Raw genomic sequence first — 24,184 nt, 5'->3', positions numbered from 1 at the left:
ACCTTTTTTTTTCTGTAAATGTAGTTTATTACAATATAATGTAATATAAAAAATAGAATGCATTTGAATACAAAAATGAGAAAACAACGACGAATGACAGACATGAACAATCCCTTTCAAAACTATCAAAAAGTCGATCAAAATACATTATCTTTGGTTAAATCTGGAGTCATATGTTGCAGGTAGGAGAGAGTAAAAAACCCAGACTACAAACAAACAAACAAACAAACAAACAGGAATACAAATGTGCATAAGCCCATAGAGGCTTTAATGTCAACATACTTTGGTAAGAAATGGCTCATATAAACAAATGCAGGCTACCATATCTTACATATAGGACACATTTCCCTTTACCCCTAACTACTAATTTTAAGTACACATTTCAGACTGAAATTGATTTGTCCAAGCCATTTAATATTCTACCAAAAGGCCACTGGGAACAAATGGCCTTAGCATTTATTAACAGGGGGTGACCTACTGTATTAAAAAATAAAATGACCATCAAACTGTATTTAAAAGCTGTAGTCTAAGATTGTTTAACCAAAGTTTGCACAACAATGTGACCTTCCAAGTGAAAATGAATAACATTTCCTCTCGGAACTCATTTTCTTACTGATTGATACATGCTTTAAATAGATTAAATGTACAAAAAAAGACAAACAACAAACATACTTATACAAAAAAAAACACAAAAGGCCATTATTGTAACTAGATCTGACACTGAAGTGTATTTTTGTACCATAAATGGCCAAAGGTTTGACCGCTACCTGTGTTATGACAGTGGGAAGCTCACATGATGAGGAGCATTTTTAGCTTTTGATTGAAGGAGCTGTTCCATCAATTTATGTCAGATTTCATCAGGAAATCAGGCTCCTGTTTTAACAAGTTAAGATTATTAAAAGGACAGTTCTTGGAGTGAACTGTCCCCTTAAAATCCAATTAAAAAAGGGCGTTTAATATGAGTCCAACCCCTGTCATAACCACACGGCAGCGCAGCGTAAACATTGTGTATGAAAGGTGCAAAATATACAAATTGAGGATACACGCTGTGACAATGCAACAAAACTGTCACATAATTACATTTCACTGGAGATCAAACAGACACAGAAACGTGGGTATTCAAAAAAAGAAAAAAAGTCCATAAAGTGAATCCCAAAATTTGGTCGGGTGTATAGCACTTGTAAAACGTGTGAAAAGTCAGAACATTTTCCTTTCAAATACATCAAACATGTACTGTATGTTTTAAAATAAGGCACTTATCAATATCAAACAGATTTTGGATGCATTTGACAACAAATATCACTACAAGTGGGATCACAGCAAACATTTTAGTGTCATGCTTCATTTAAAAGCTCAGTATTTAAAAATTATTCTCATCTCCCAAGTGTACTGGCTTTACAACTCAGCCACTGTGCCGCATAGTGTCTTATAAAGAACTAAACATGCATTGCATAGAGTATAGATCCTTTTTTCCTGTGTTATAGTTTTACTAGTGGAGGGCAGTGTTCTCATGTGTTGCAGCCCTGACTTCAGTAACTTGTAGTAAATAAAATACTGCTATATGTCCCTTGATACTATGATGTAATGTCTTTTCACATAAAACTCAACTAAGTTCTGTTTGTGAAAAATATAAATCTTCACTATATTCCTGGAGTGTTGGTAAAAAAAAGTGTTGAATCTGAGATCTGGACAGGCACTCAATACTATTTCTAGATTTATGCCGTTGCCAGATATTGTGGTGTTTAGTTACTGCGGTGGATCCCCAAAGGAACGACGTCTACTGCCAGCAAAAACCCCAGACATCTTTTCCACAACTGCAAATAAGAGCTGAGAGTATATGCAAAGACATGAGACTTTGCATAATATCGGTTTTTTTAAACACCAGGACCTGTAAGTGGGCCAGGCAGACTGAGTGGAGTTAGTTATTCTGTCTGCAGCTGATTAAACAGATAAGGCACGTACGGACTTTAGTAAAAAAAAAAAAAAAAACAACCTCTGAGACGCTTTAAATCATCCCATATAACTCTGGCAATCCATGTGAAACTGAGCTGCTTGGGATCAAACCATGATGGTATCAGGTCCTAGTGAGAGCAGCGTTTTATACAAGTCAGAACCTGAATATTGTTATAAACATTTGGCTCTGAGAGGATTGATGATGTGAAATAAGTTTTTTTCAGACTGCCGAGTCTGCAACCCTACTGTATGTTTCATTGTTTTTCTTGTTTTTAGAGACACTGGGTGGTCAACCAGCAAGGTAAACAGACTACAAGCCCAGATCATCATCCACAGGGACAGACTGCAGCTGGGTGAGGATCTTGGAGTCTCCAACCATCTCCTCTGGGTTACCAAGTGCCGAGTTTGCTTCCACATCCTGCTCCGGCGAGGGGCTTCCTAGAAGCAGCGACTCTCCTCCAGGCAGGCCCAACAAAGCCGGGTCTACAGGTAGGTCCCCCTTGCTGCGGACATCAAACAAAGTTAGACTAGCTGACGTGGAGAGGGGCACGGGGCTCCAGGTGGGCTGGGGCAGCTGGGTGGTGGGGGTCACCCCGCTGTACATGGGGCTGAGGGTCAGCATGCTTTCTGGAGTCAGAGTGTTTGGCATCGTAGGGCCGACTGAATGGTCCAGGGGATGAGGGGAGGGGACGGCAGGCGTTCCCGTCTCCGGAGCGCAGTACGGTGGAGACGTGTTGATGAAGTTGAGAGGAGACGATGCGAGGACGCTGGGGGGCGGACCCCCGGAGGTGGTGGAGACTATCGGAGGGGTGGAGGGGGCCAGAACGGGGCTCAATCCATTAGAAGAGATGGGGGACGCCTCAGGAACGGGCTTCAAGGGCAAACTGGTGAGCTGAATGCCTGCTGGGATGGTCAGAATCAGCTTTCCCTGCTGGACGCTCAGGTAGGGGCTTCCACCCAGCAGGAGGTTACCTACGGAGGTGATAAATGATGAATCAACAGGAATCAAGACCAAGCGGTAACATTCAAACAAGAGACGCACCAGTATGAGATGAAGCACCATCATACGAGGAACAGCAAGTCAAGGTTATAATAGTTTTGGATTTTTCATTAGTTTTAGTTTTAATTTCGTTGTGAATTTTTGTTTTCAAATTCAGTTAGTTTAACTTAGTTTTTAGAGTGAGTTTGCTAGTTTTAGTTTAGTTTTTATTTTTTGAAAACGCTTAGTTTTAGTTTAGTTTTTATTAGTTTCAGTGTTAGTTTTAGTTTTTTTGTAATGGGTATGTGCCTTCATTTCCTTTGGTTTATCCATATCAGCTCCAATAAGGTTATTAACTCTTACAGTTTGGGGTGTTTTGTATTTTGGTTGGAGTGTAGACATCCCAGTCTCAGTAAACATATTCACCATGTGTTCCTGCATGTTGAAATAGAAACACTGAATTATGTATAAAAAAAGTTGACAAAGACGAAAACTAAGGACATTTTCACTATAATTTTAGTTAGTTTTGTAACCACAAAATACAGTTTCAGTTAGTTATCGTTTTTAAAAAAACTCTTGTTTTTATTTTTATTTCAGTTAACAAAAATGTTTTTTCAATTTTAGTTTGTTATTTTGTTAGTTTTCGTTAACTATAATAACCTTGCAGCAAGTTCATTTACAGACATTGTTGTTTTTATTTATGCTACCTCAGTATTTTATTCTATTGTATTTTATTGTACTAGAATACCGGACTGCTGTGACAACCGAATTTCCCTTCGGGGATGAATAAAGTAATCTATCTATCCATCCATCCATCAATAACATGTTTTAGTCAATCGTTCATAATATTCTGTCTGTCTTTGTATTCTTTCTTTAAAAAAAAAAGGAATTCTGAGTGTATCATGATGTTATTTCTTCTGGTTACAGATGCTTTATTGCTTTGTGTCAGAACATGTTTTTCATTTTTTGGGGGACAATATATAGATACTGGACTGATGGTAAAAACATTATACAACACCTTTTTGACATTTTATATACCTATTATATAAATATAAATCATTGATTTATTGAGAAATAAATACATTGATATTGAAAAACAATTGTCAGTTCCAGCAATGACTTGTGACTATCCATGTAGTAAAATAAACACATTTTTCAGGGTCCAAGTTCATGTATTTAAATAGCTTGTTTTATCTGAATAGCTTTGTGATTTGGTCAGTTTAACATCATTTATGACAAACAAAGACATCAAATCCTCATATTTGAGAAGTTGGAAGTAGGGAATTTGTTTTTGTAAATTCTGCTCGAAAATCATGAAAACGCATGATCAATTTATGTGTTGATTGGTCTATAAATAAAAAATAAAAAATGTCAAATTTCTCAAAGTCCAAGGTGATGTCTTCAAATATCTTGTTTTGTCATTCCAAAAACCCAAATGTATACTGTTTAACATGATATAAAAACTAAAAAGAAATTTCCAAAACAGCACCTTCTGCAATTTTTGCACGAAAGAATCACAGTTTTAGCTCTTCTTGCTACATTCATCTACAAATATTAAATAAATTCAGCGTACCTTGAGGAGCAGAGGGCAGCTGAATGATCCCAGAGTTGAGGAGCTGCACACCAGGGGCCACACTGGTTGGGGGGCCGACACTCTGAATGGGCCTCAGCTGATTTATCCTGACAGGACCCTGTGAGACCCCTGCAGGAGCAGAGGCCAGGATCTGTAAGGGCACTCCAGCAGAGGGGATGGAGAGAGAAGGACTGGCGGGTACCACTTGGGGGAACGAGATGGTGGAAGAGGTCTGGATGGGGGAGACGGGGACCAGCTGGGGCATGGAGAGGGGCACTAACTGTGCAGGCGTGGTGCCTTTGACCTGGGGGACTGGGACCACTTGTGTCGGGGAGGAGATGGAGATAACCTGTGGGACTTGGATTTTACTGGTTGAGGAGTTTGTGTCCCCCAGCTGGTGTACCGTTCTCTGTTGGAGCTGACTGTTGTTCAGCTGTGAGATAGAAACTATGGTTGTAGCACCTTCAGACAAAGTTGTTGATGCATCCTGCTGCTGCTGCACCAGTCGGTTCACTGTCTGGGTTTGGAACTGGGGGGCCGTAGAGGTGAGGGGGGATACTGGGACCAGCTGGGGGCACTGGGACAGCTGGGCTCCTGAAGAGTGCTGCACCAGCTGGGACACTGGGATACCCTGGATGGAAGGTACGACTTGGGGCAGAGAGAAGACCTGAGGGGTGGAGTTACTGGAGGAAACCACAGCGCTAGAAGGGTTTAAGTGGGAACCAGCAGAGGCAAAGACCACATACTCCCCTGGCTGATTGGAGAGGGGCACGGCAGAGGAGGAGATCACCATGCCTGCAGACGACAAGGAGGCCGGGAGGCTGAGAGGCTCCTGGCGTTGGGTGTTTTGTGTTAAGACGAGAGAGGAGAGCCTGGTCGGGGAGGACAGAGTCGGTGAGGAGGGGGATAAAGATGAAGAAGAGGAAGAAACTGATTCACTGATGAAACCTTCTGTTTTGGTTTGCAGAGGAAGAGAGATGATGGATTGAGGGTTTGAGACTGGTGTGGCGTTTGTGCTAAGAACTACTGCTGAAAGACTGTTTGGCTTGGCCTCCATGGCCGAAACCTCCTGCTCCGTCAGAGAAACCGCCTGCTGCTGCTGCTGCTGCTGCTGCTGCACGCTGATACCAGGCTTGGTTATGACCTGAGTCCCGTTCAGTATCAAAGGAGAGTTGGTTGCTACAGGACTCAGCGTGACTGTCTGGCAATCGCCCAAGCTTAGCCCGTTAATTATGACACCAGCACCAGCACTGGAGATCAGGGAATTTCCATTAAGCAGCAGCGACTGAGGGGCTGTGAGGAAACCAGCGGAGCCGTTGAGGATGAGCTGGCCTCCGGTGCTGCCGGGGACGGCAGACAGAGAGATGATGGAGGCGGTGGAGCTGGCAGCCTCCTCCGGTTTGTCGGGGGTGTCGTCCATCGGGCTCGCCTCGTCGTCAGAGCTGTGGTTCCCGTCAGACTCACTGGAACAGAGGGAAAAAATGGGTCAAATAAAAAGAGAAAGAGATGTGTGGGCACCAAGGTTATTATAGTTAACGAAAACTAACAAAATAACGAAAACTAAAATTGAAAATACATTTTTGTTAACTGAAATAAAAATAAAAACAGAGTTTTTTAAAAACGATAACTAACTGAAACTGTATTGCGTGGTTACAAAACTAACTAAAACTAACTAAAATTATAGTGAAAATGTCCTTAGTTTTTGTCTTTGTCAACTTTTTTTATACATAATTCAGTGTTTCTATTTCAACATGCAACACATGGTGAATATGTTTACTGAGACTGGGATGTCTAGACTTCAACCAAAATACAAAACACCCAGAACTGTAAGAGTTAATAACCTTATTGAGGCTGAGATGATAAACCAAAGGAAATAAAGGCACATACCCATTACAAAAAAACTAAAACTAACACTAAAACTAATAAAAACTAAACTAAAACTAAGCATTTTCAAAAAATAAAAACTAAACTAAAACTAGCAAACTCACTCTAAAAACTAACTAAAACTAACTGAATTTGAAAACAAAAATTCACAACGAAATTAAAACTAAAACTAATGAAAAATCCAAAACTATTATAACCTTGGTGGGCACAGGGATTCATAAGTTATTTATTCCCTTTATAATTTTGTAAACCTTTAAATGTTTTGATCTTATGAAGTTAGGTGATCTGTGTTTTGAAAAGCCCTCATTTCTGTTCAGGGACTACATATATTTACTTGTCTTAATGGATTATGCATTGTAAGGTTTTGGTTTTTAAAAAGAAAACCCTCTTTTATCATGAACAAACAGATTTACAGTCTGTTAAATGAACAACAAAAAACCCCTGAAATGCTCTGAATTATAACTCTCAAACAACATTAGCCTGAAAAGGCAAAGTTACAAGCTGGAGATACAAAATAAGTTTCATCATGCTTTATTTTGCATGATGGCATCTTCAACTCCGATGTACATTAAATTAATGCAAATAAGAGTCAGGACAGCAGAGTTTTTAAAATGCCAGAATCTGTATCCGGATTGAAAGTCATATTGTTGTGAGAAGGATCTGAAATTTGCACCCCCCCCCCCCCCCCCCTGCAGTAATATTGAAACCTACTCAAAAGTTCCCTAATCTGAATATGTGGCAAAAAAAAGTAAGACAACAATGCAACTACAAATGCTTAACTGGGGATATGTTAGTTTAGTGTGGGATGTCTTGCAGCACTAACTTCAAACGTTGTCTTATAACACTGTCAATAGTTATACACATTTCAATGTTTTAAATTATGCCCAGTCTCTGTTAATAAATCAAACAAATAAATTACATCAGGCTGTTTAAAGATGATGGTATAAGTGACATTTTCAAGATGACATCAATTTTTAAAGTCTGCAATCAATTAAATAATAATGAACTTGGACACCTTCTTAATATCTTCTTGAAATGCAACATCTGGGGTAAGTACACAATAAATAAAAACATTTCTTGCATGTTTACATTTCTAGTTTGTCCACCTCACAGTAATTTTTTAAAAATATTTGATGGGCAACGTTTGACCCCACTGACTAAAAAAAAGCCAGACAGTTTTTAACATTTTGGGGGCACTCTTAAATAATAGTAATATGAAGCTATAGTTGTTGTCTTATTGTGATATCAGCCAAGATGAAACATAACTAAATAACATAAGTAAATAAAAAGCATACTATTACCATTATCAATCAGTGCATTTATATGCAACAGTGCTGTTTGAGTGTGTGTTGAGATGAAAATTAACAATAAATTACTTGGAAATTTAATTATGGCTTAATGTACAGTACAGGCCAAAAGTTTGGACACACCTTCTCATTCAATGTGTTTCCTTTATTTTCATGACTACTGACATTGTAAATTCATCAAAACTATTAATGAACACATGTGGAATTATGTACTTAACAAAAAAGTGTGAAATAACTGAAAACATGTCTTATATTCTAGTAAGCAAAGGGTGGTTACTTTGAGGAATCTAAAATACAAGACATGTTTTCAGTTATTTCACACTTTTTTTGTTAAGTACATAATTCCATATGTGTTCATTCATAGTTTTGATGCCTTCAGTGAGAATCTACAATGTAAATAGTCATGAAAATAAAGAAAAACGCATTGAATGAGAAGGTGTGTCCAAACTTTTGGCCTGTACTGTATATTTACGATATTGGCCATAACTTTTTTTTTCTTTTTCTCACAATATTGGGAGCAATTTGGATTCTTTAGCGTCCTCATCTCCTTCATGTCTGACGCTGGTTCCAGTGTACAGCAGCCTGGTCAACCAGACCACCACAACTCCTCTGATAAGATAAACCTGCTCTATTCTCTCTTATCTCCCGCAATTTGCCTCCTTCCCACTCTGTTTTACAGCTGACACTATTTCACCAAGCAGAGATTTCAGCCTGTGTGAGAGTGACTTACGAGGACCCCTCCTCCTCCTCCTCCTCCTCCTCCTCCTCCTCTCTATAGCTGGAGCTTTACTCTAACCTCGGTCACCCTGCAGGCCCTAGGCAGCGGTGCAGGGTTTCAGGAAACTTGAGCCATGGTGGGCGCCTGAATCTCACATTTCATAACAAAGCACCATGCTCTCAGACCTGTGTGGCTTTACTGCTGTCAAAAGTCACCTCCTCTCTTCATCTCCTCACCTGATGCAACGCTTTTTAAATGTAAAGTGTCATAACTTCTAAATGTAATGTGTGCATACTCTTTCTGTGTGCTGCCCTGAGTGGAGGCCTGCAGGTCTTTGTTTACCATGCAGGTCTGCTCTGGTACTTTTAGAGACTGTTCTGGCTGGTTGGTAATGTATCAAACACATCAGAAATAGTAACCAGCGGCTCTCAAATAAACAGAAGAGTAAAGACAGCTGTCTCCTGGTTAATGCCTGTTACTCCACCCAGCTCCTCCACAAAGACATGCGGTAAGAGGGTCTGCAGTGCTGCTGGTCTTGCCTTTTGCTGTGGGTCCCGGACGGGGTCCTGTCCCTCTGCCTGCGGTTCTTGAACCAGTTGCTGACCTGTGTGAGGGACAGCCCGGTGACTTTGGCCAGGTTCTTCTTCTCGTCCGGAGTGGGGTACCTGTTGCTCTTGTAGCACTCTTTCAGGGCATTCCGGGACTTCTCCTTGAAGCAGTACACGGTCTCCTCTCCGTCCCAGATGGTTTTGGGCAGGGGGAACTTCTTCCTGAGCCGGTACTTGTCCACTGCGCCCAGGCTTCGGCCCCGGGACCTCTCCGCCTCCTTGTAGCGGGCTTTGAGGTACAGGTCCTGCAGGAACCCATGGTTAGACGGGTGGAAGTCGTGGCTCTCCAGGATGGCGTACAGCTCCTTGAATTGGTCCCGGTGGAAAGCCACCAGAGCCTGGGCCTTCAGCAGGGTCTCGTTGCCACGTAGCAGCTCGGACGAAGGAGGTATGGTGGATAGAAATCTCCACAGGCGATCCACATTGCCCGCCTGCAGAAGGGCCTCGCACAGACATGAGACTTGGTCAGTGGAGAAACTCAGCGCCGACTTTTGGAAACTTTGGAGTAATTGTTCCGAAATTTGCACCGGATCTTCCTCTTCTTTGGACTCCGGTGCCGTTGGCTCCTCTGGGCTGTTCTCAGATTGTTCTGTAGACTCCAAAGACAAGGAAGCCATTTTTACTTTAACTTTTTTTCCTCCAGTAGTTCCTCCTCCCCTCTCTCCCTCCCTCCCTCTGCAGCTCTCTCTCTCCCACTCTCCGCCAGTCGACCAAACCATGAATGTGCCTGCAAACCAGCAGCAGCAGCAGCAGCAGCCACGCCCCTTCTATAACCTTCTATAACCACTGGAGGCTATAACCTTCTATAACCACTGGAGTCTTTGTTCACAATGACTTCATGCTGTTTGTCATGAACTCAAATTATACACAGGTTGGCCTCTTCTTGTGCAAAAATGTTGCATTGTGCTGTAAACATGTTATATTTTTTACTTATGACAGATTTTTCTATTGTCAACAGTGTTGGGAAAAGTATTCAAATCCTTTACTTCTCTAGTTTTCCATGCAGGGAAACTGTTTCCTAATATTAATCAAACAGCAGCAGGACAAAATAAAATACTTTTCAGGGAAGGGAGGGTTTATAAATGACAGCTCAAACTGATCATTCCTAACAATTATTGCTGCATTATATAATTTCTTATCCATTACATATAATAAGCTAGTTGGTTCTACACATTTATGTCTTGTGCAAACCTATAGTATTATTATTCAGTGTTGGATAAAGTATTCAGTTAATTTATTTAAGTAAAAGTACTAATACCACACTGTGAAATTACTTTACTTCAAGTAAAAGTCCTGCATCCAAAACTTACTTATGTAAGAGTACAAAAGTATCAGCATCAAAATGTACTTAAAGTATCAAAAGTAAAAGTACTGATAATGCAGAATGGCCCCATTCAGATTATTTTATATATTCTAAATGTATTATGATTGATGCATTTACATAAGCAGCGTTTACATTTTCTCAAGGTACGGCTTATTTTAACTACTTAATATACTGCTATGTGCTTAAAAAAATATAAAAGTCTAATCACTTTAAATTGATCATGTTTTATGTTAAATCTCGACCTAAAAAGTAACTAATGCTGGCAGCTAAATGTAGTGGAGTAAAAGGTACAATATTTGCCTCTAAATGTAGTGGAGTAGAAGTATAAAGTTACATAAAATAGAAATACTCAAGTAAAGTACAAATACCTCAAAACTCTACTTAAGTACAGTACTTGAGTAAATGTACTTAGTTACATTCCACCACTGGTTGTCAAACCAGATAATTATCATAATCAAATTCTATATAAATACCTGAAACGTACAAACTAAAGGCCTCTTTTTAAAGTGTTTATATATTTTGAACAGTCCTTCTATTAAATCTTGTACCAATAAAAATGTTTGTAAAGTAGCCTATGTATAGAAATGTACAATGACAAATTGTGCCTTAAATTTCCCCCGTTTTCCTGTTTTCTTTGTCATGTATTTCTTTGTTTTTCTTCCCCTCTCACCTAGCGTTGCTCGCTTGGCATATTCAATTATTTTACTGTTTGAATTTTGCACTTTTTGTTATTGTCAAAATACATTTTTGAGATATGTGCGGATTGCACAATAAAGAAAGGAGAAACTTCACGCTGTTCAGTTTAGGGAGTGATGCAAGAAGAAGAATTCAAATATTTTACATAAAATAAAAAATAATACAGTGTATAAATACTCAGTTGAAAGTAAAAGTCCTGCATCCAAATTCAAATTCATTCAAAAAAAATTTGCATTAGATTTGCAACTAACGATTACTTTCATTGTTGATTCATCTGCCGATTATTTTCTTGATTAATTGATTAGTATGTTGGTCTAGGAAAAGTAAAAATGTTGACCATTGTTTCCTAAAGCTCAAGATCTTTGTTCGCTATAATGTTCTCATCACAGGTTCCCAGAGCTGCAGAGCAGAGCTTTGTAATGGCAAATGTCTAGACTCCTGTTAAAAAACATGTCACAGTTCAGAAAGTGCTCCTGATCAACCAACAGCATATTAAAGAGTGTTGGAGCGTCATAAACAGTCAATTCAGACCTTGAGGGTTGTCCAAACTTCATGACCTGTTCTTTTGTTGAACCTAAACCCCTGAAACAGTGTTTTATGCATTTAATAAAGCCTTTGTAAGACGTTTTGGTAATGCTTTATATTAAGGTCCTTGTAATAACCATTAATTAACAAGTAATAAGGCCCTTGTAAGTCCTTACAAGATGCTTATTAACATTACTGTGTGTTTATAAGCCTATATAAGTGTTAATAATGGCATTATAATACAGCTAATAGCAGGCTATAAGAGATGTATAATAAGAACATTAATAAAAGCCTCATGAGTATGTTATAATTCTTCATAATAGCATTACAAACACCCATAACCCACCCATTATGTCTTTGCCATGCCTTTATTAATCTTTTGTTTGCTTATTGATATTAAAATATACTTTATTGCTCATCTATTATAAGTTAACTATGCACTTGTTAACAGTTAACTATGCTTTTTGCAGCTAAAGGGATCTAAAGCGATGCCTTATTACTTGTTAATTGATGGTTATTACAAGGAGCTTAATATAAAGCGTTACCAACATTTTCTCTTTGTTTGTTCAGCTTTTCAACAGGATCTCTTTGGTTAGTGTGCCTGAGGTGGTTTCCTTATGCAAATACTGTGAGTACAAACACACAATTACACTCACACACACACACACACACTAACACACTAACACAGGGGGTTTAATTTGCATTTGTGACGTGCTTAATGTTTGGATTCCTGCAACTGATGTGTATCATGTTTATTAAAAGGAGAGATCATCCAAGGACATTTACTGAGAAAACAGTGTGTCATAGCTTCTGGCAACGTCTCTCTGTATTAGATATAATGAAACCAAAACTGTGATACTTTTGTTTTGTTAGAAAATAAATTCTCTCTACCTTTAAAAACCTCCTGAAGACCCAGCTCTTCAGAGAGCATCTTCTCTCCTAGCACCACACCATAATTCTACTCCTTAAAGAATTGTCACTAGCACTTATTGATGCACTAATAGCTCTTTTTGCACTATACTATACCTTCATTGTTTGCTTTTATTCTTCCTGTAAGTTGCTTTGGATAAAAGCATCTGCTAAATGACTAAATATAAATGTAAATTACATACCTAGATTTTTGCTCCAGACTGGAAGCTTATATTTGTGGGACTGAAACTCAGATATAAATGAGAAATCAGTAACAAATGCTGTAGATAAAGTGTGAATGAGGTCAGGCAGGTTTGCAGACCTCCATCTCCATCAACAACCAGAGGAATGTAAATCTTCTCTGTGGGGTTGAAGGCTTGTCTCTGCTCCTCCCAGCTCTGTCACATTACTTTGATCTCTTTTCTGCCCGTACATGCTCTCGTCTGTTATCTGTGTTTGATGAATACTTCGGTCAACAGAAATAAGTCAGTGATTTTTTTCTTTTTCTTTTTTTCTATCTAGTTTTCCGTGCAGGGAAATAGTTTCCTAATATTAATCAAACAGCGGCAGGACAAAATAAAATACTTTTCAGGGAAGGGAGGGTTTATAAATCACAGCTCAAACTGAGCATTCCTAACAATTATTGCTGCATTATATAATTTCTTATCCATTATATATAATATAAGCTAATTTATGTCTTGTGCAAACCTGTAGTATTACTATTCAGTGTTGGATAAAGTATTCAGATCATTTATTTAAGTAAAAGTACTAATACCACACTGCAGAATTACTCCACTACAAGTAAAAGTCCTGCATTCAAAACTTACTTAAGTAACTGTACACAATGAGTATGAGCATCAAAATGTACTTAAAGTATCAAAAGTAAAAGTACTCGTTATGCAAGGTGGCCCCACTCCTGGGGGGTTGTTTTATATATTATAAATACATTATTAGATTATTTGTATGATGCATTAATGTGAGCAGCATTTTTGTAAGGGTAGGGATCATTTGAACTACTGTTATAGTTTAATTAAAAAACTTTTCTAATCACTTTAAGTTGATCATGTTTGTCATGTTAATTCTTGACCTGATAAGTAACTAAAGCAGCAGCTAAATGTATAAAAAAATATATATATTTTTTAAAAAGGACAATATTTGTCTCAAGAAGAAACAGGTTTCTATGGAAATGTACCTTTTTTTTCCTTTTTCTTTTTACCATTTATACACACAATAACAGCAGAAAAAAATAAAATAAAACTACAAACAGTCTATTGTAAAAAGAAAATTCACATTTTAAAAATGGTCTAGAAACATAAATGGCACACTGTGAAAGCTCCTATGATTGCACTTTCAACTGGCTTTCTCAGCTTGTCTATTATATCATTCATAAATAAAGTTATTACTGTAAATAAAAAATGTATTTTCAATAAATAGATGGACTCCAGAGGGTTAAAGACTCGTTAATATTTAAACAATAAGCATTAATAGTTGTTTTCTCCTCATGGTTTAAACTCATAGACTGTATATAAAATAGTAAATAGTTTAAACTGGAGGATAGCGCCGCGGTGTGGTTGTTTTAATGCTGCGTTCGATTGCACTCGGAACTCGGAAAGATCCGACCTCCGAGTCGGAAAAGTGCAATAGAACGGCCCTTGAACTCGGGATTCCGCCTCGGGAATTCGGGTAGGATCCAAGAAACCCGAGTAGGTCGGAAATACGTGGAAAACGTCAAAGCAAAAGGGCGCCACACACCTTGAGAGGTAAACAGTCACTTTATCTTCAACATTTAGTCTGTTATGTGTCGTTTAATTTAGCATTTGTGTTACTAATAGCTGATGTAGCTGATGTACTTCCCCAGAATAACTTTTAAATGCTCGAAAGACATCCAAAAAAACATTAATTTGCTGTGGCCGGCCATGTTTTTCCGAGGTTGAGCAATGAAACGTATTTACCTCGGAAGTCGGAATTTCCAACTCGGATCTTTCCGAGTTCCGAGTGCAATCGAACGCAGCATAACCGTCGCTTTCAGTACTGTTTCTTGATTGGTTCTCCATCGTGTCGATCTACCGGTAAGTGGGCGGGGCAGCTCTTGCACCTTCGTTTCGTAACGCTATTGGCTGACATCATTTTCTTTGTATTAAATAACACAAAACTTTTTTTTTTTTTTTTTTTTTTAAATGCATACCTTTTTACTGCTCTCCAAATATTATTGAAATTGAAATAATCACTAAGAAATATAAACTTAATTGGTCAGCTGTACCACACTGTGTAGTTAATTTATTTATATATAATTTATGTATAATTTGTATTTTTAATAGAGAATAATAGCAATTTTTATAGCTCCCATTTCATGTGACCCAGCTACTCAGATTTAACATTAAAAAGTATCATTACATTGAGGACATGCCTCTTCATATGAGATTTTAGTTTTCTTTTGTCATATTAATGTTGTAATGGGAAATGTATGATTTTTGTTCAGTAACTTTCATGTAATGTGACCCAGCAACTCAAATGTATTACCAGAATGTATGGGATCCTAGTGCCATTTCTGTTTGAAATAAATAGTTTTATAAAAATGTCACAATGTTGTTTTTCAATAACTTCTTCTCTGATTATTTCCATTCAAATTCACAATCAGCACTGAAAGCTACTGTTGTAATTATGATAAGTTGATAGTAGAAGTGTAGAAGTCAATATTAATGAAGTGTAACTTTTATTTTACAATATAAATATTGCCAAATAATGCAGCCTTTTCTATTCTTCTTATTTTCTATTTATGTTACGGTTTTATATTTATATTTTTAGTAGCTTACTTTGTTCTTATACACCAATATGCCACAGCAAATTCCTTGTATGTGAATATGAGTGATGAAAAATGACATAAGTAGAAATCCATAAATTAATAAATAGATAAAAAAAAATACATGTAGAAATAAATGTGGAATTAACCAAATAAATAAATGAAAATGTAGAAATAAATGAATAAATACAGAAATACCTAAATAAATAATAAAATACATTAAAAAATCAGAAATGAATTTTATATATATATATATATATATATATATATATATATATATATATATAAAATTGATTTTTACATTTACATTTTTATTAGTTTATTTATTTATGCTTGTGTCATATTCGTCCCTGATATGTGAAAACTTATATGGCAATAAAACTAAAACTAAATAAATAAATAAAACGGATTCTGATTATACAGTAAAAATGGCGACATCTGCTGGCCAACCTCGATATGACTTTGCATGGGTGGATTTAATCAATTAGTCACAGAAGCGGTTTTACTTGTGTCATTTTTAATTTTTTTGCATTTCTTATATTGCATCAACATAACATTAACTGTTAATCCAGACGGAAAACAACATCCTGTATTCTTTTTAAAACACAGCGCGCGAGTGACGTAATGAGGTGTGGCTTCGGGGCGGTCACGTGACTTTTGGCGTGGTGAAGCCAGTCATCTAAACATTTTTGCAGCCTGCGACATACTTGTGTTTTGAAAGGAGAATACTTTGTCGAGTGATCTTCTTCAGCCGTAACATCACTACAGAACACACTCTTTAGTAAGTAACCATGTCAACCTGTCGTCTAGGAGAAGGAGTTTGTTGTTGCCAACGTGACTGCGCTGTTGCTAGCCACCCAAACAAGCTAGCGAAGCATGCTAGCTGCTAGCTACAACGCGAACATGTGCAATTAAACTTCACAGTTGATTAAGTGTGTAAACATGAAAGGGAGCATTAATGACGTACCAAGCTAGATATACTCATTATTTCAACAGAGAGTGATTTGTGACAACAATTTCAGATAAAATAACTTTGGTTATAGCGGTAAAAGGGCAACAATTTGGGAATGGGCGTAGGTTAGTCTTTGTTATGTAGGACTTCATTAAGCCCTTTGGTCAAAACAGCATCAATCAAAGCGGATTTACTAACAATAAGTAAATATTCGCAACAATGCGACAGGAAACCAGGAAATGACCTATTTATGAACAGTCCAGACAGGCTGGGACAGGTCAGCTTCCTGTCCCCATGTCCAAACTAAACATGGATTAGTTTTTATGTTTTTTATGCACTATATATCTGAAAAAAGCTCCCAGAAGTCCACTGCAACTTTTAGTTCTTTCTCAGGGTTCATACAACGTATTGAAAGTTTTGAAAATGCTTAATTTAACCCTTGTTATTCTTATGTAAGGAATATGTTTAAATTTCAAATAATTTATAGCTTCAGCATAATCTGGCGTTTCATTGAGACAATCACAAATCTTTAATTATTTAAAATGAAACTATCATCGTCATATTTGTTGTCTCCTATACTTCCTCTGGAAATTACTAAGCAATAACCAATCAGGATTAAAAACATGCAATCAAAGTTTAAATAAACAGCCGGTAAAATAATCAAAATTACCTTTCACATTAATGGCTGTGGGTATAAATTAATTCTGTTAACAACAATATTTTTATTTCATGATGGATGCAAAGGTCTGGGATTTTTTTGAAAGTGCTTAAAATTTATTGAATATGACTCTTAAAAAGCTGTATGAACTATATTAAATAATTGTTAATTTCTTACACTACACGGCAACTTTTATCCTTTTAGTTTATAACTATGTTCTGCTTTAGCTTGTTTTTATTTGAGTCTCTTCCCATAATGACTGTTTTAATGCAATTTATTTAAATGAAATCCTTTTATGTGGGGATTTTTTTCGTCACTTTGGCTCAATGCTTTTAATGTTTTGCACTTTGAATTGCCTTATTGCTTTTATAAATAAACTTGCCTTGCCTTATATTGTTTGTGAGATGTTGGCTAATATGTCCTATTGTTTGTCCATTGTTTCTGTATTTTACAGAAAAAGCAGCATCATGGACGGCGGAGTGGCAATTGTTACCAATCCTACTGTAAATGTGCGCCTAACAAGCACCCTCTCCTCCTTTGAGGTGCAGCGCAGGTTCAATAGAGGGATCAGTATCGCAGAACTGAAGGTGAGACTCACAGCTTATTATGCATTACAGATGATACACCCCAAAATATCCACATATTACTTAAAAATGTATCACTTAAAAAACATACAATCGTTAGGAAATAACAGTACAAGAAACAGTAAAAGAAAATGCAGGAAAGATCAAAAAGCCCAAAGGGCTTATATGCGACCCTCCCTCTTAAACCTATAAGTAACTATACTTTACTTAAATTACATAGCTAGATGAAAATAAAAAAATACAAACAAATTGTATACAAAACAAATACAAAGGTGTATAACATCTATAGGGATTTTTTGAGCTTGGTCTTAAAAGTATTTAAAGAGGAACATGATTCTGTTAGATGTTTTATGTCATTCCACAGCACCTTGATAAATAAATGAGAACTTTATGTTGTTTAACGTAAGCGTATCTCCAAATGATCTTGGGTTTACATGCACTATTTCCTTTGAATTGTTATTAGGGGAAACTGGAGATGGTTATGGGCGCCTCTCCCTCCAGCATGGACCTGGAGTTGTTTAGTGTCTCTGACACGTTCCTGCAGAAAATGGACGACAATGAAGCTCTGCTGGGTTCCTATCCTGTGGACGATGACTGCAGAATACACGTATGTAGCTGCTCGGTTTGAGTGCTTTTTTAGTGTTGTGGTCAAGACGAAGGTCATATTGTCGTTAAGTACAGTTAAGGTTGTCACATTACCAGAATTATAAACTTTGATACAGTAAAGGTATAAAAATATGGAACTTTTTTTTTCTGCCTGCTTGTGCTATGTGCTCTAGTGACGAGGCTGTAACTGCTGCAGTCTGAGGACGAGTTGAGCTTCTTTTTTGTTTTGATCTGTGCAGCCTTGGATTTAAAATCTGATTTTAGATCTGTTATTTTTATAGCTTATACATTTGGAACAGGTCTAATTCTGTCTTCCTGCAGCCCAAAAGAGATTTGCTTCAAATAACATAACTGATAACAATTTTAACACAACAAAGTTTGTAAAGCTATATGTTGTCCTCTGTGCATTAAAACTTTTAATAGCCATTTTTTAAACTTTTAATAAAGTTTGCAGTCAAAAATGTGCAAACTTTGTTATGTTTGTTAACTTTGTTAATGTTTTAAAATTATAATCCTGCTATGTAAGCAGTGGTAGTTATGATTTTAACTCTGGTGCACTAATTACTAGTTCACAAACAAGTGTGAGTTTCGCAGCTCAGTAACTCCATTTCTATTAAAAAATAATGTTGTCAAAAAGAAAAAGACAATAAAACTGTTGTAGTTCTGTTGCTTGTTTGATGTTTTAGCGAGTTGCAGTTATTGGCTGAAACATATGTGGTCTTTTCTGTCTCGTATTGCATCACAGGTCACTGATACAAGTGGTCAGATGAACGAGTTCGCTGATGTTTCCAAAGTGGAGAAGTTTGAACTGGCAGATGACGCTTATGAAAAGAGAACAGGTACAGTCTGACAATCTTTAGCTTTTCTTAAATTTGTAATTTTCATGGCAAAAGTTTTTGTTTTATGCTTTGGTATTTAAATAATACAACAGTTTTCAAATTCCATGGCCAATTGATGCAATTGCTGCAACAAAGAATAACATTATAGCTACACAGTAAATACAAAAAATTAGCTATATTAATTGGTTGATAATAAGTCAAATCTACAAACTATCCATTGACATCAATCAATGGATCCAGACAGTTGTTGGTGATGCAGCCAATAATGAAATTGATTGTTAGTTGCAATCATCGACAAAAAAAAGACAATACTACCACCATACAATGACTGAGCTGTTATATTTATTATATATATATATATTTTTGTATGCTTACCACTAGTCATTGACAAATAAAAAGTAAAATAACCATCTGTGAACACTGCAGAACATCTTGTAGTGAATATTAGTCAGTTTTGAAGTACCGTGTGTTTAGTGCAATCCAACTTTCTTCCCTTCAGATTCAGCAAGGTCATTCATGAAAAAACATCGTGTTGGTCAGTACAACGAGGAAGAAATGGCCAAGAAGAAAGCTGAGCTTGCTGCTCGGGAGGAGGAACAGAAGGCCGCTGCTGATGCCATTTCTGTTGGCAACAGATGCAAAGTGCAGGTCCCTGGGCAGCCCACCAAGCTTGGCACAGTCATGTATGTTGGTAAGTGTGGATAAAGCTTAGTGGTTCGCTTTCTTTAGGACATTTAAATCCTTTGCAACTGAGGATTTTCTCTCCAACAGAGCAGCTTTTGTTGTATTTTATAGTGACCTATTGCACAATCCATGCTAGCACTGTGGGAGGAATTTAACCCTGTTTGGCTTGACCGCAGCAAAGTGGGGGCCAGATTTACAACTGCAAAAGTTAATGATTTCCTACAAAACGCTTTGCATCTCCCCGAATGATATCCCACAAAATGTGACTTGTCGAATGCGGTTTTCAACATGTGACTGAAACAGATTGTTGACTCGTGATCACCGCTCTGGTACCCTGTGTCATTATAGCTGTTTTAAACATGTTCAATCTGTAAAACAGTTGGGTTTCCTAACCTAGTTTAGGTTTGACTTAAAAAAAAATACTACTTCCAGACATATTTTAATTTCCAACAACGGGACACAAGCACCAGCCTCCTGGTTGAAAGACCTAAAACAACCAACCTCTGCTCTGGTTATACATTGTTCTGCTGGGTTTAGGACGAAAACTAACTGCTGGATTGGCTGCTCAGGAGAAAATCCATCACATTTTATCTCATGTGAATAAAAGCATGCTCAAGTTAAATTTTTAATGAGTTTTGCTTGACTAGACAAACTAGACTGCAAGTTGTGCATTATGTCACTGATACTAATTATATTTCCAAGTTGGTTTAGGCAGATGTTTGATTATTCCGTTACATTTGTTACTATGATTTGTTTTTATTATTTAAACCGCTGCTCTAAAGGCCTATGAGATGGTTTGTAATAACCAAGATAAATGGTATACTAACCTGAAATATCTCACTAAACAAACAGTTATTGCTAGTTTAAACAGTCAATTAAGATTGAGAAATTAGGAGCTGATATAAAGAACAATGTTGTTACTTTCACTGCAGGTACAACAGATTTCAAGCCAGGCCACTGGGTGGGTGTGAAGTACGACGAGCCCCTGGGGAAGCACGATGGAACGTAAGAGAACTGGCTTTATAAATATATATATATACACTACCGGTCAAAAGTTTTAGAACACCCCAATTTTTCCAGCTTTTTATTGAAATTCAAGCAGTTCAAGTCAAATGAACAGCTTGAAAGGGTCCAAAGGTAAGTGGTGAACTGCCAGAGGTAAATAAAAAAAGGTAAGCTTAACCAAAACTGAAAAATAATGTACATTTCAGAATTATATAAGTAGGCCTTTTTCAGGGAACAAGAAGGGGGTTAACAACTTAACTCTATGGAGTCTTGGGCTATTTTGTCCATTTTTGAATTCTTTTCATGTCTTTGTAAGTCATTTTGTGTCTTCTTTGGTCATTTTGTGTCTTTTTTTGTCATTTTGTGTCTTTTTTTGGTCCTTTAGTCCAACATAAAATGTGATTTTGAATCTTTTTTTTTACTTTCAAAACACTATCATGCTCAATAAAGAATTTTAAATGTTGCAAATGTGCATTAATTTCAGAGTACACTGAGACATTAAACTGCATCATTTTCAATTAAATTCTGAAAAGTTGGGGTGTTCTAAAACTTTTGACCAGTAGTGTGTATATATATATATATATATATATATATATATATATACACAATGTTTATCATGTTGGTCTTGATTTTACCTTTGACCCTGTCTCTATTGAATTGTGTTTTCACAGTGTTGACGGGAAGAAATACTTTGAATGTGACAGCAAATATGGTGGATTTGTGAAGCCCCTGAGTGTGCTTGTGGGAGACTTCCCCGAGGAGGATTATGGATTAGATGAGATGTGAGACTGTAATGTGACAAAGGTTGGGTGGAGTTTTTCTGCCCTGAAATTTGAGCGTCAACCTCAAGCTTGTTATCCATTCACCAACCAGAGTCACGATGGAAAGTCATTGTCATTGTCACAAATGAAATTTTTTTTGTTTTGTGCTTCTGGATGATCCAAAGAGCAGCGTCTAAAAATCTTTTAGGTTCTCTCTCACTAACGCCGACGCAGCCTGATAGAGGTGAATGTCAGGTAGAACATCTCCTGGTGCGATGGGTATGATGATGATAATAGTATGGGATAATCACACCAGTGAGGTTTGATAGAGGAGGGGGTTTGTTGCATGTAAGGCAGCATCATGAAGGATAACATGTGGTCCTTCACTTCATGCACTTCTTTTCAATTTAATTTACCAGCGTTAGTTGTTGCTTCCAGGCTGTTCTGTGTCATCTAAAAGTCTGCATCGACAGCTTTATTTCTCCTCTTTTAGTTTGTATCAGTTTGTACAAAGTTGATTGTATATAACTGTATAGTTAACTGTAGTCTCAGCATTTTTTTGAAAACTGTAAATTGCTGAGAGTGGAAAGTAAAGGAAAAATCCCCCCTAAAATCCTATGACACTATTAAAAAGTGGTATTGCACCTTGTTGTCCGTACTAACCTCACACATACTAAACATATCCTGAACCGAGTTAAGATGGACAAACGCTTTCCAATTATTGATCCAAATCTGCTTAATGCTCAAATTCATTCACTCACGATTGATACAAGAAAATAACACTTAAAGAGAACAGATGGTAGCCTCAAGAATCCAAATTGCAACAACAAAGCTGTTTTAGGTGTACAATGTCTGGAATTAGTGTGTGATAGTATGCAACAGTCGATATTTCCTCTCTGAACAACATTGCATACAAACACAAATTGAAATTTAAAGAATTTAATAAGTAAAACCCCATTTTTAGGTTGTTAGTGGGTATGTGTAATGATAATTCCCCTCTGCTTTTCTGTTACTGAATTCCTTGTTAAAAGTTAAATTGTGTGCACTCGAATGTGTCGTGCTTATAATAAACCACTGAAATAAAAACAACTTTAACATTGTTTATGGTAAAACTTTTCACTATTTATCGTTTTAAAAGCTATCAGTTAAATCAAATTCATGTCCCGAGTTATCCTGTATACAAATGGATGACAAAATTCGAGGATAAATCCAAATGTTATGTTAGTGTGTGCTGGAAAACAACCAGTAAAGGTTCGTAGGTCTGGTACATTTCCCAGAACTACTGAATTAGATGCCAAATGGAGACTCAGTCTGAACTGTTTGTACTAATTATTTAAAATTATTCAATACAAGACAAGGACAGGGACTCCTTTTTAAAAAAGAAAACCTGCAGTTTAATATAAGCATGACACATTCAATTCCCTGCATTTATATGTGCACTTGCATTTATGTTCTGCATTCATTCTACATATGTTTGTCAAGGTTGGTGGCTTAAGTCTTTTAGTGGAGAAATACTGTAATATCTGTAGCGTAAGCATAAAATGTATTTACAATGTAACACTGTCATTCCGAAAACGTTGGGACGCTGTAGAAAACATAAAAACAACGCATCAAATTCAGGATGAGCGTATATATTTACAAAAAATATATTTTCCCAGTTTGAGCATTAGATATCTTGTGCTGCATTCAACTAAATATAGGTCCCAAATGATTTGCAAATCATTCCATTCTGGTTTAATGCATTTTTCACAGAGTCCCAACTTTTTTTCTGAATGGAGGGTTGTTCCCTTGGATGGTTTTTTAAATTGGAAACCAGGTTGGCCATTAAAGTAATATTAGAAAATGCAACAAACAGCAGAAACTCCCAAACTTTCACTCTTCAGTTAACTGCCCCGCTCCATTATAATCACCACAACACACTTTTGAAAATGAATGATATGCCTTATTTATGTTCTGTTTCATGTTCCTGGTCCAATACGGTTACCGTGTTTTCAATCCTCTAAAGTTTACAGAAGAAATGTAAATTAATTAGTCTTGTGATTTCTTTCTTTCTAATGAAATGTCATTACCGTACCTAGAAAACTTTGTCTTGTCTTTTTTTTTTGCTCATCTCTGAGGTGCTGATGTTACTGTGTGCCAACAGGCAATGCATAACAACAAAAATAAAATAAAAATTTGCCAGTACGGGAATATTAAGTCTATTTGCCCTTGTTTACATTGAATAACTGAGTTATGCTGTCGGGTATCTCGGGGAGTAAAATATTTGTTTCACAGTTTGAGCATGATGTTTTTTAGATGGCTCTGTTACAGTGCATCCATACAAATGCATTATTGAAGAGAGATCTACACAACATTCAGACATAATCTATTTTTCAGACTGGAGGATGACATGGGAGTGAGTTTCTACTCCCACAAATACACTTCTGTGATACTAATACCTCAAGAATTGATATCAAATGTTAAAAAAGTCGAGCCATTCTTGGTTTCTTTGCTAAGTACAGTGGTGGCAGAAGTATTCAGATCCATTACTTAAGTAATAGTACTAAAACCACACAGCAAAATTACTCCGTGACAAGTAAAAGTACTGACTTACTGAAGTAAAAGTCCAAAAGTATCAGCATCAAAATGTACTTAAAGTGTCAAAAGTACACAGTGTTATGTAGAATGGCCCGTCTCCTGGGGGATGTTATATATTCCAAATATATTGTTAGATTATTTGTATTAATGCATTTATGTAAGCAGCATTTTAATTTTGTAAAGATGGGGCTCATTTTAACTACTTAATATACAGTCATTATGTTTAATTTAAAGTAAAAGCA

The 24,184-nt window shown here is 36.9% G+C and overlaps 2 protein-coding genes across 2 annotated transcripts; one reads left to right on the top strand and one right to left on the bottom strand.

Moving 5' to 3' along the window:
• Positions 1–13: 13 nt before the first annotated feature.
• On the bottom strand, positions 14–9,673 carry six5 (SIX homeobox 5). Its single transcript, XM_059330732.1, has 3 exons — positions 8,954–9,673; positions 4,506–5,968; positions 14–2,925 (listed from the first exon to the last, which is right to left on the bottom strand). The coding sequence occupies exons 1-3, from the start codon at positions 9,637–9,639 to the stop codon at positions 2,264–2,266; spliced, it is 2,811 nt and encodes a 936-aa protein (XP_059186715.1). The 5' UTR covers positions 9,640–9,673; the 3' UTR covers positions 14–2,263.
• Positions 9,674–15,903: 6,230 nt separating this feature from the next.
• On the top strand, positions 15,904–23,546 carry tbcb (tubulin folding cofactor B). Its single transcript, XM_059330737.1, has 7 exons — positions 15,904–16,057; positions 17,341–17,473; positions 17,934–18,077; positions 18,822–18,915; positions 19,415–19,606; positions 20,532–20,604; positions 21,276–23,546. The coding sequence occupies exons 2-7, from the start codon at positions 17,354–17,356 to the stop codon at positions 21,388–21,390; spliced, it is 738 nt and encodes a 245-aa protein (XP_059186720.1). The 5' UTR covers positions 15,904–16,057; positions 17,341–17,353; the 3' UTR covers positions 21,391–23,546.
• Positions 23,547–24,184: the final 638 nt, after the last annotated feature.

Source organism: Centropristis striata, chromosome 4 (genome assembly GCF_030273125.1).
Source record: "Centropristis striata isolate RG_2023a ecotype Rhode Island chromosome 4, C.striata_1.0, whole genome shotgun sequence".
Taxonomy (NCBI): Eukaryota; Metazoa; Chordata; class Actinopteri; order Perciformes; family Serranidae; genus Centropristis; species Centropristis striata.
The sequence above is the reverse complement of the archived record's forward strand: the minus strand, read 5'-3'. Positions and strand labels throughout refer to the sequence as shown.

Coding starts and splice junctions, on each gene's coding strand:
- tbcb (XM_059330737.1), top strand. CDS start 17,354: ATGGACGGCGGAGTGGCAATTGTTACCAATCCTACTGTAAATGTGCGC. Junction 18,078..18,821: donor ACGATGACTGCAGAATACAC/GTATGTAGCTGC, acceptor ATTGCATCACAG/GTCACTGATACAAGTGGTCA. Junction 18,916..19,414: donor CGCTTATGAAAAGAGAACAG/GTACAGTCTGAC, acceptor TCTTCCCTTCAG/ATTCAGCAAGGTCATTCATG.
- six5 (XM_059330732.1), bottom strand. CDS start 9,639: ATGGCTTCCTTGTCTTTGGAGTCTACAGAACAATCTGAGAACAGCCCA. Junction 5,969..8,953: donor TCCGGGACCCACAGCAAAAG/GCAAGACCAGCA, acceptor CCTCTGTTCCAG/TGAGTCTGACGGGAACCACA. Junction 2,926..4,505: donor GCTGCCCTCTGCTCCTCAAG/GTACGCTGAATT, acceptor TCACCTCCGTAG/GTAACCTCCTGCTGGGTGGA.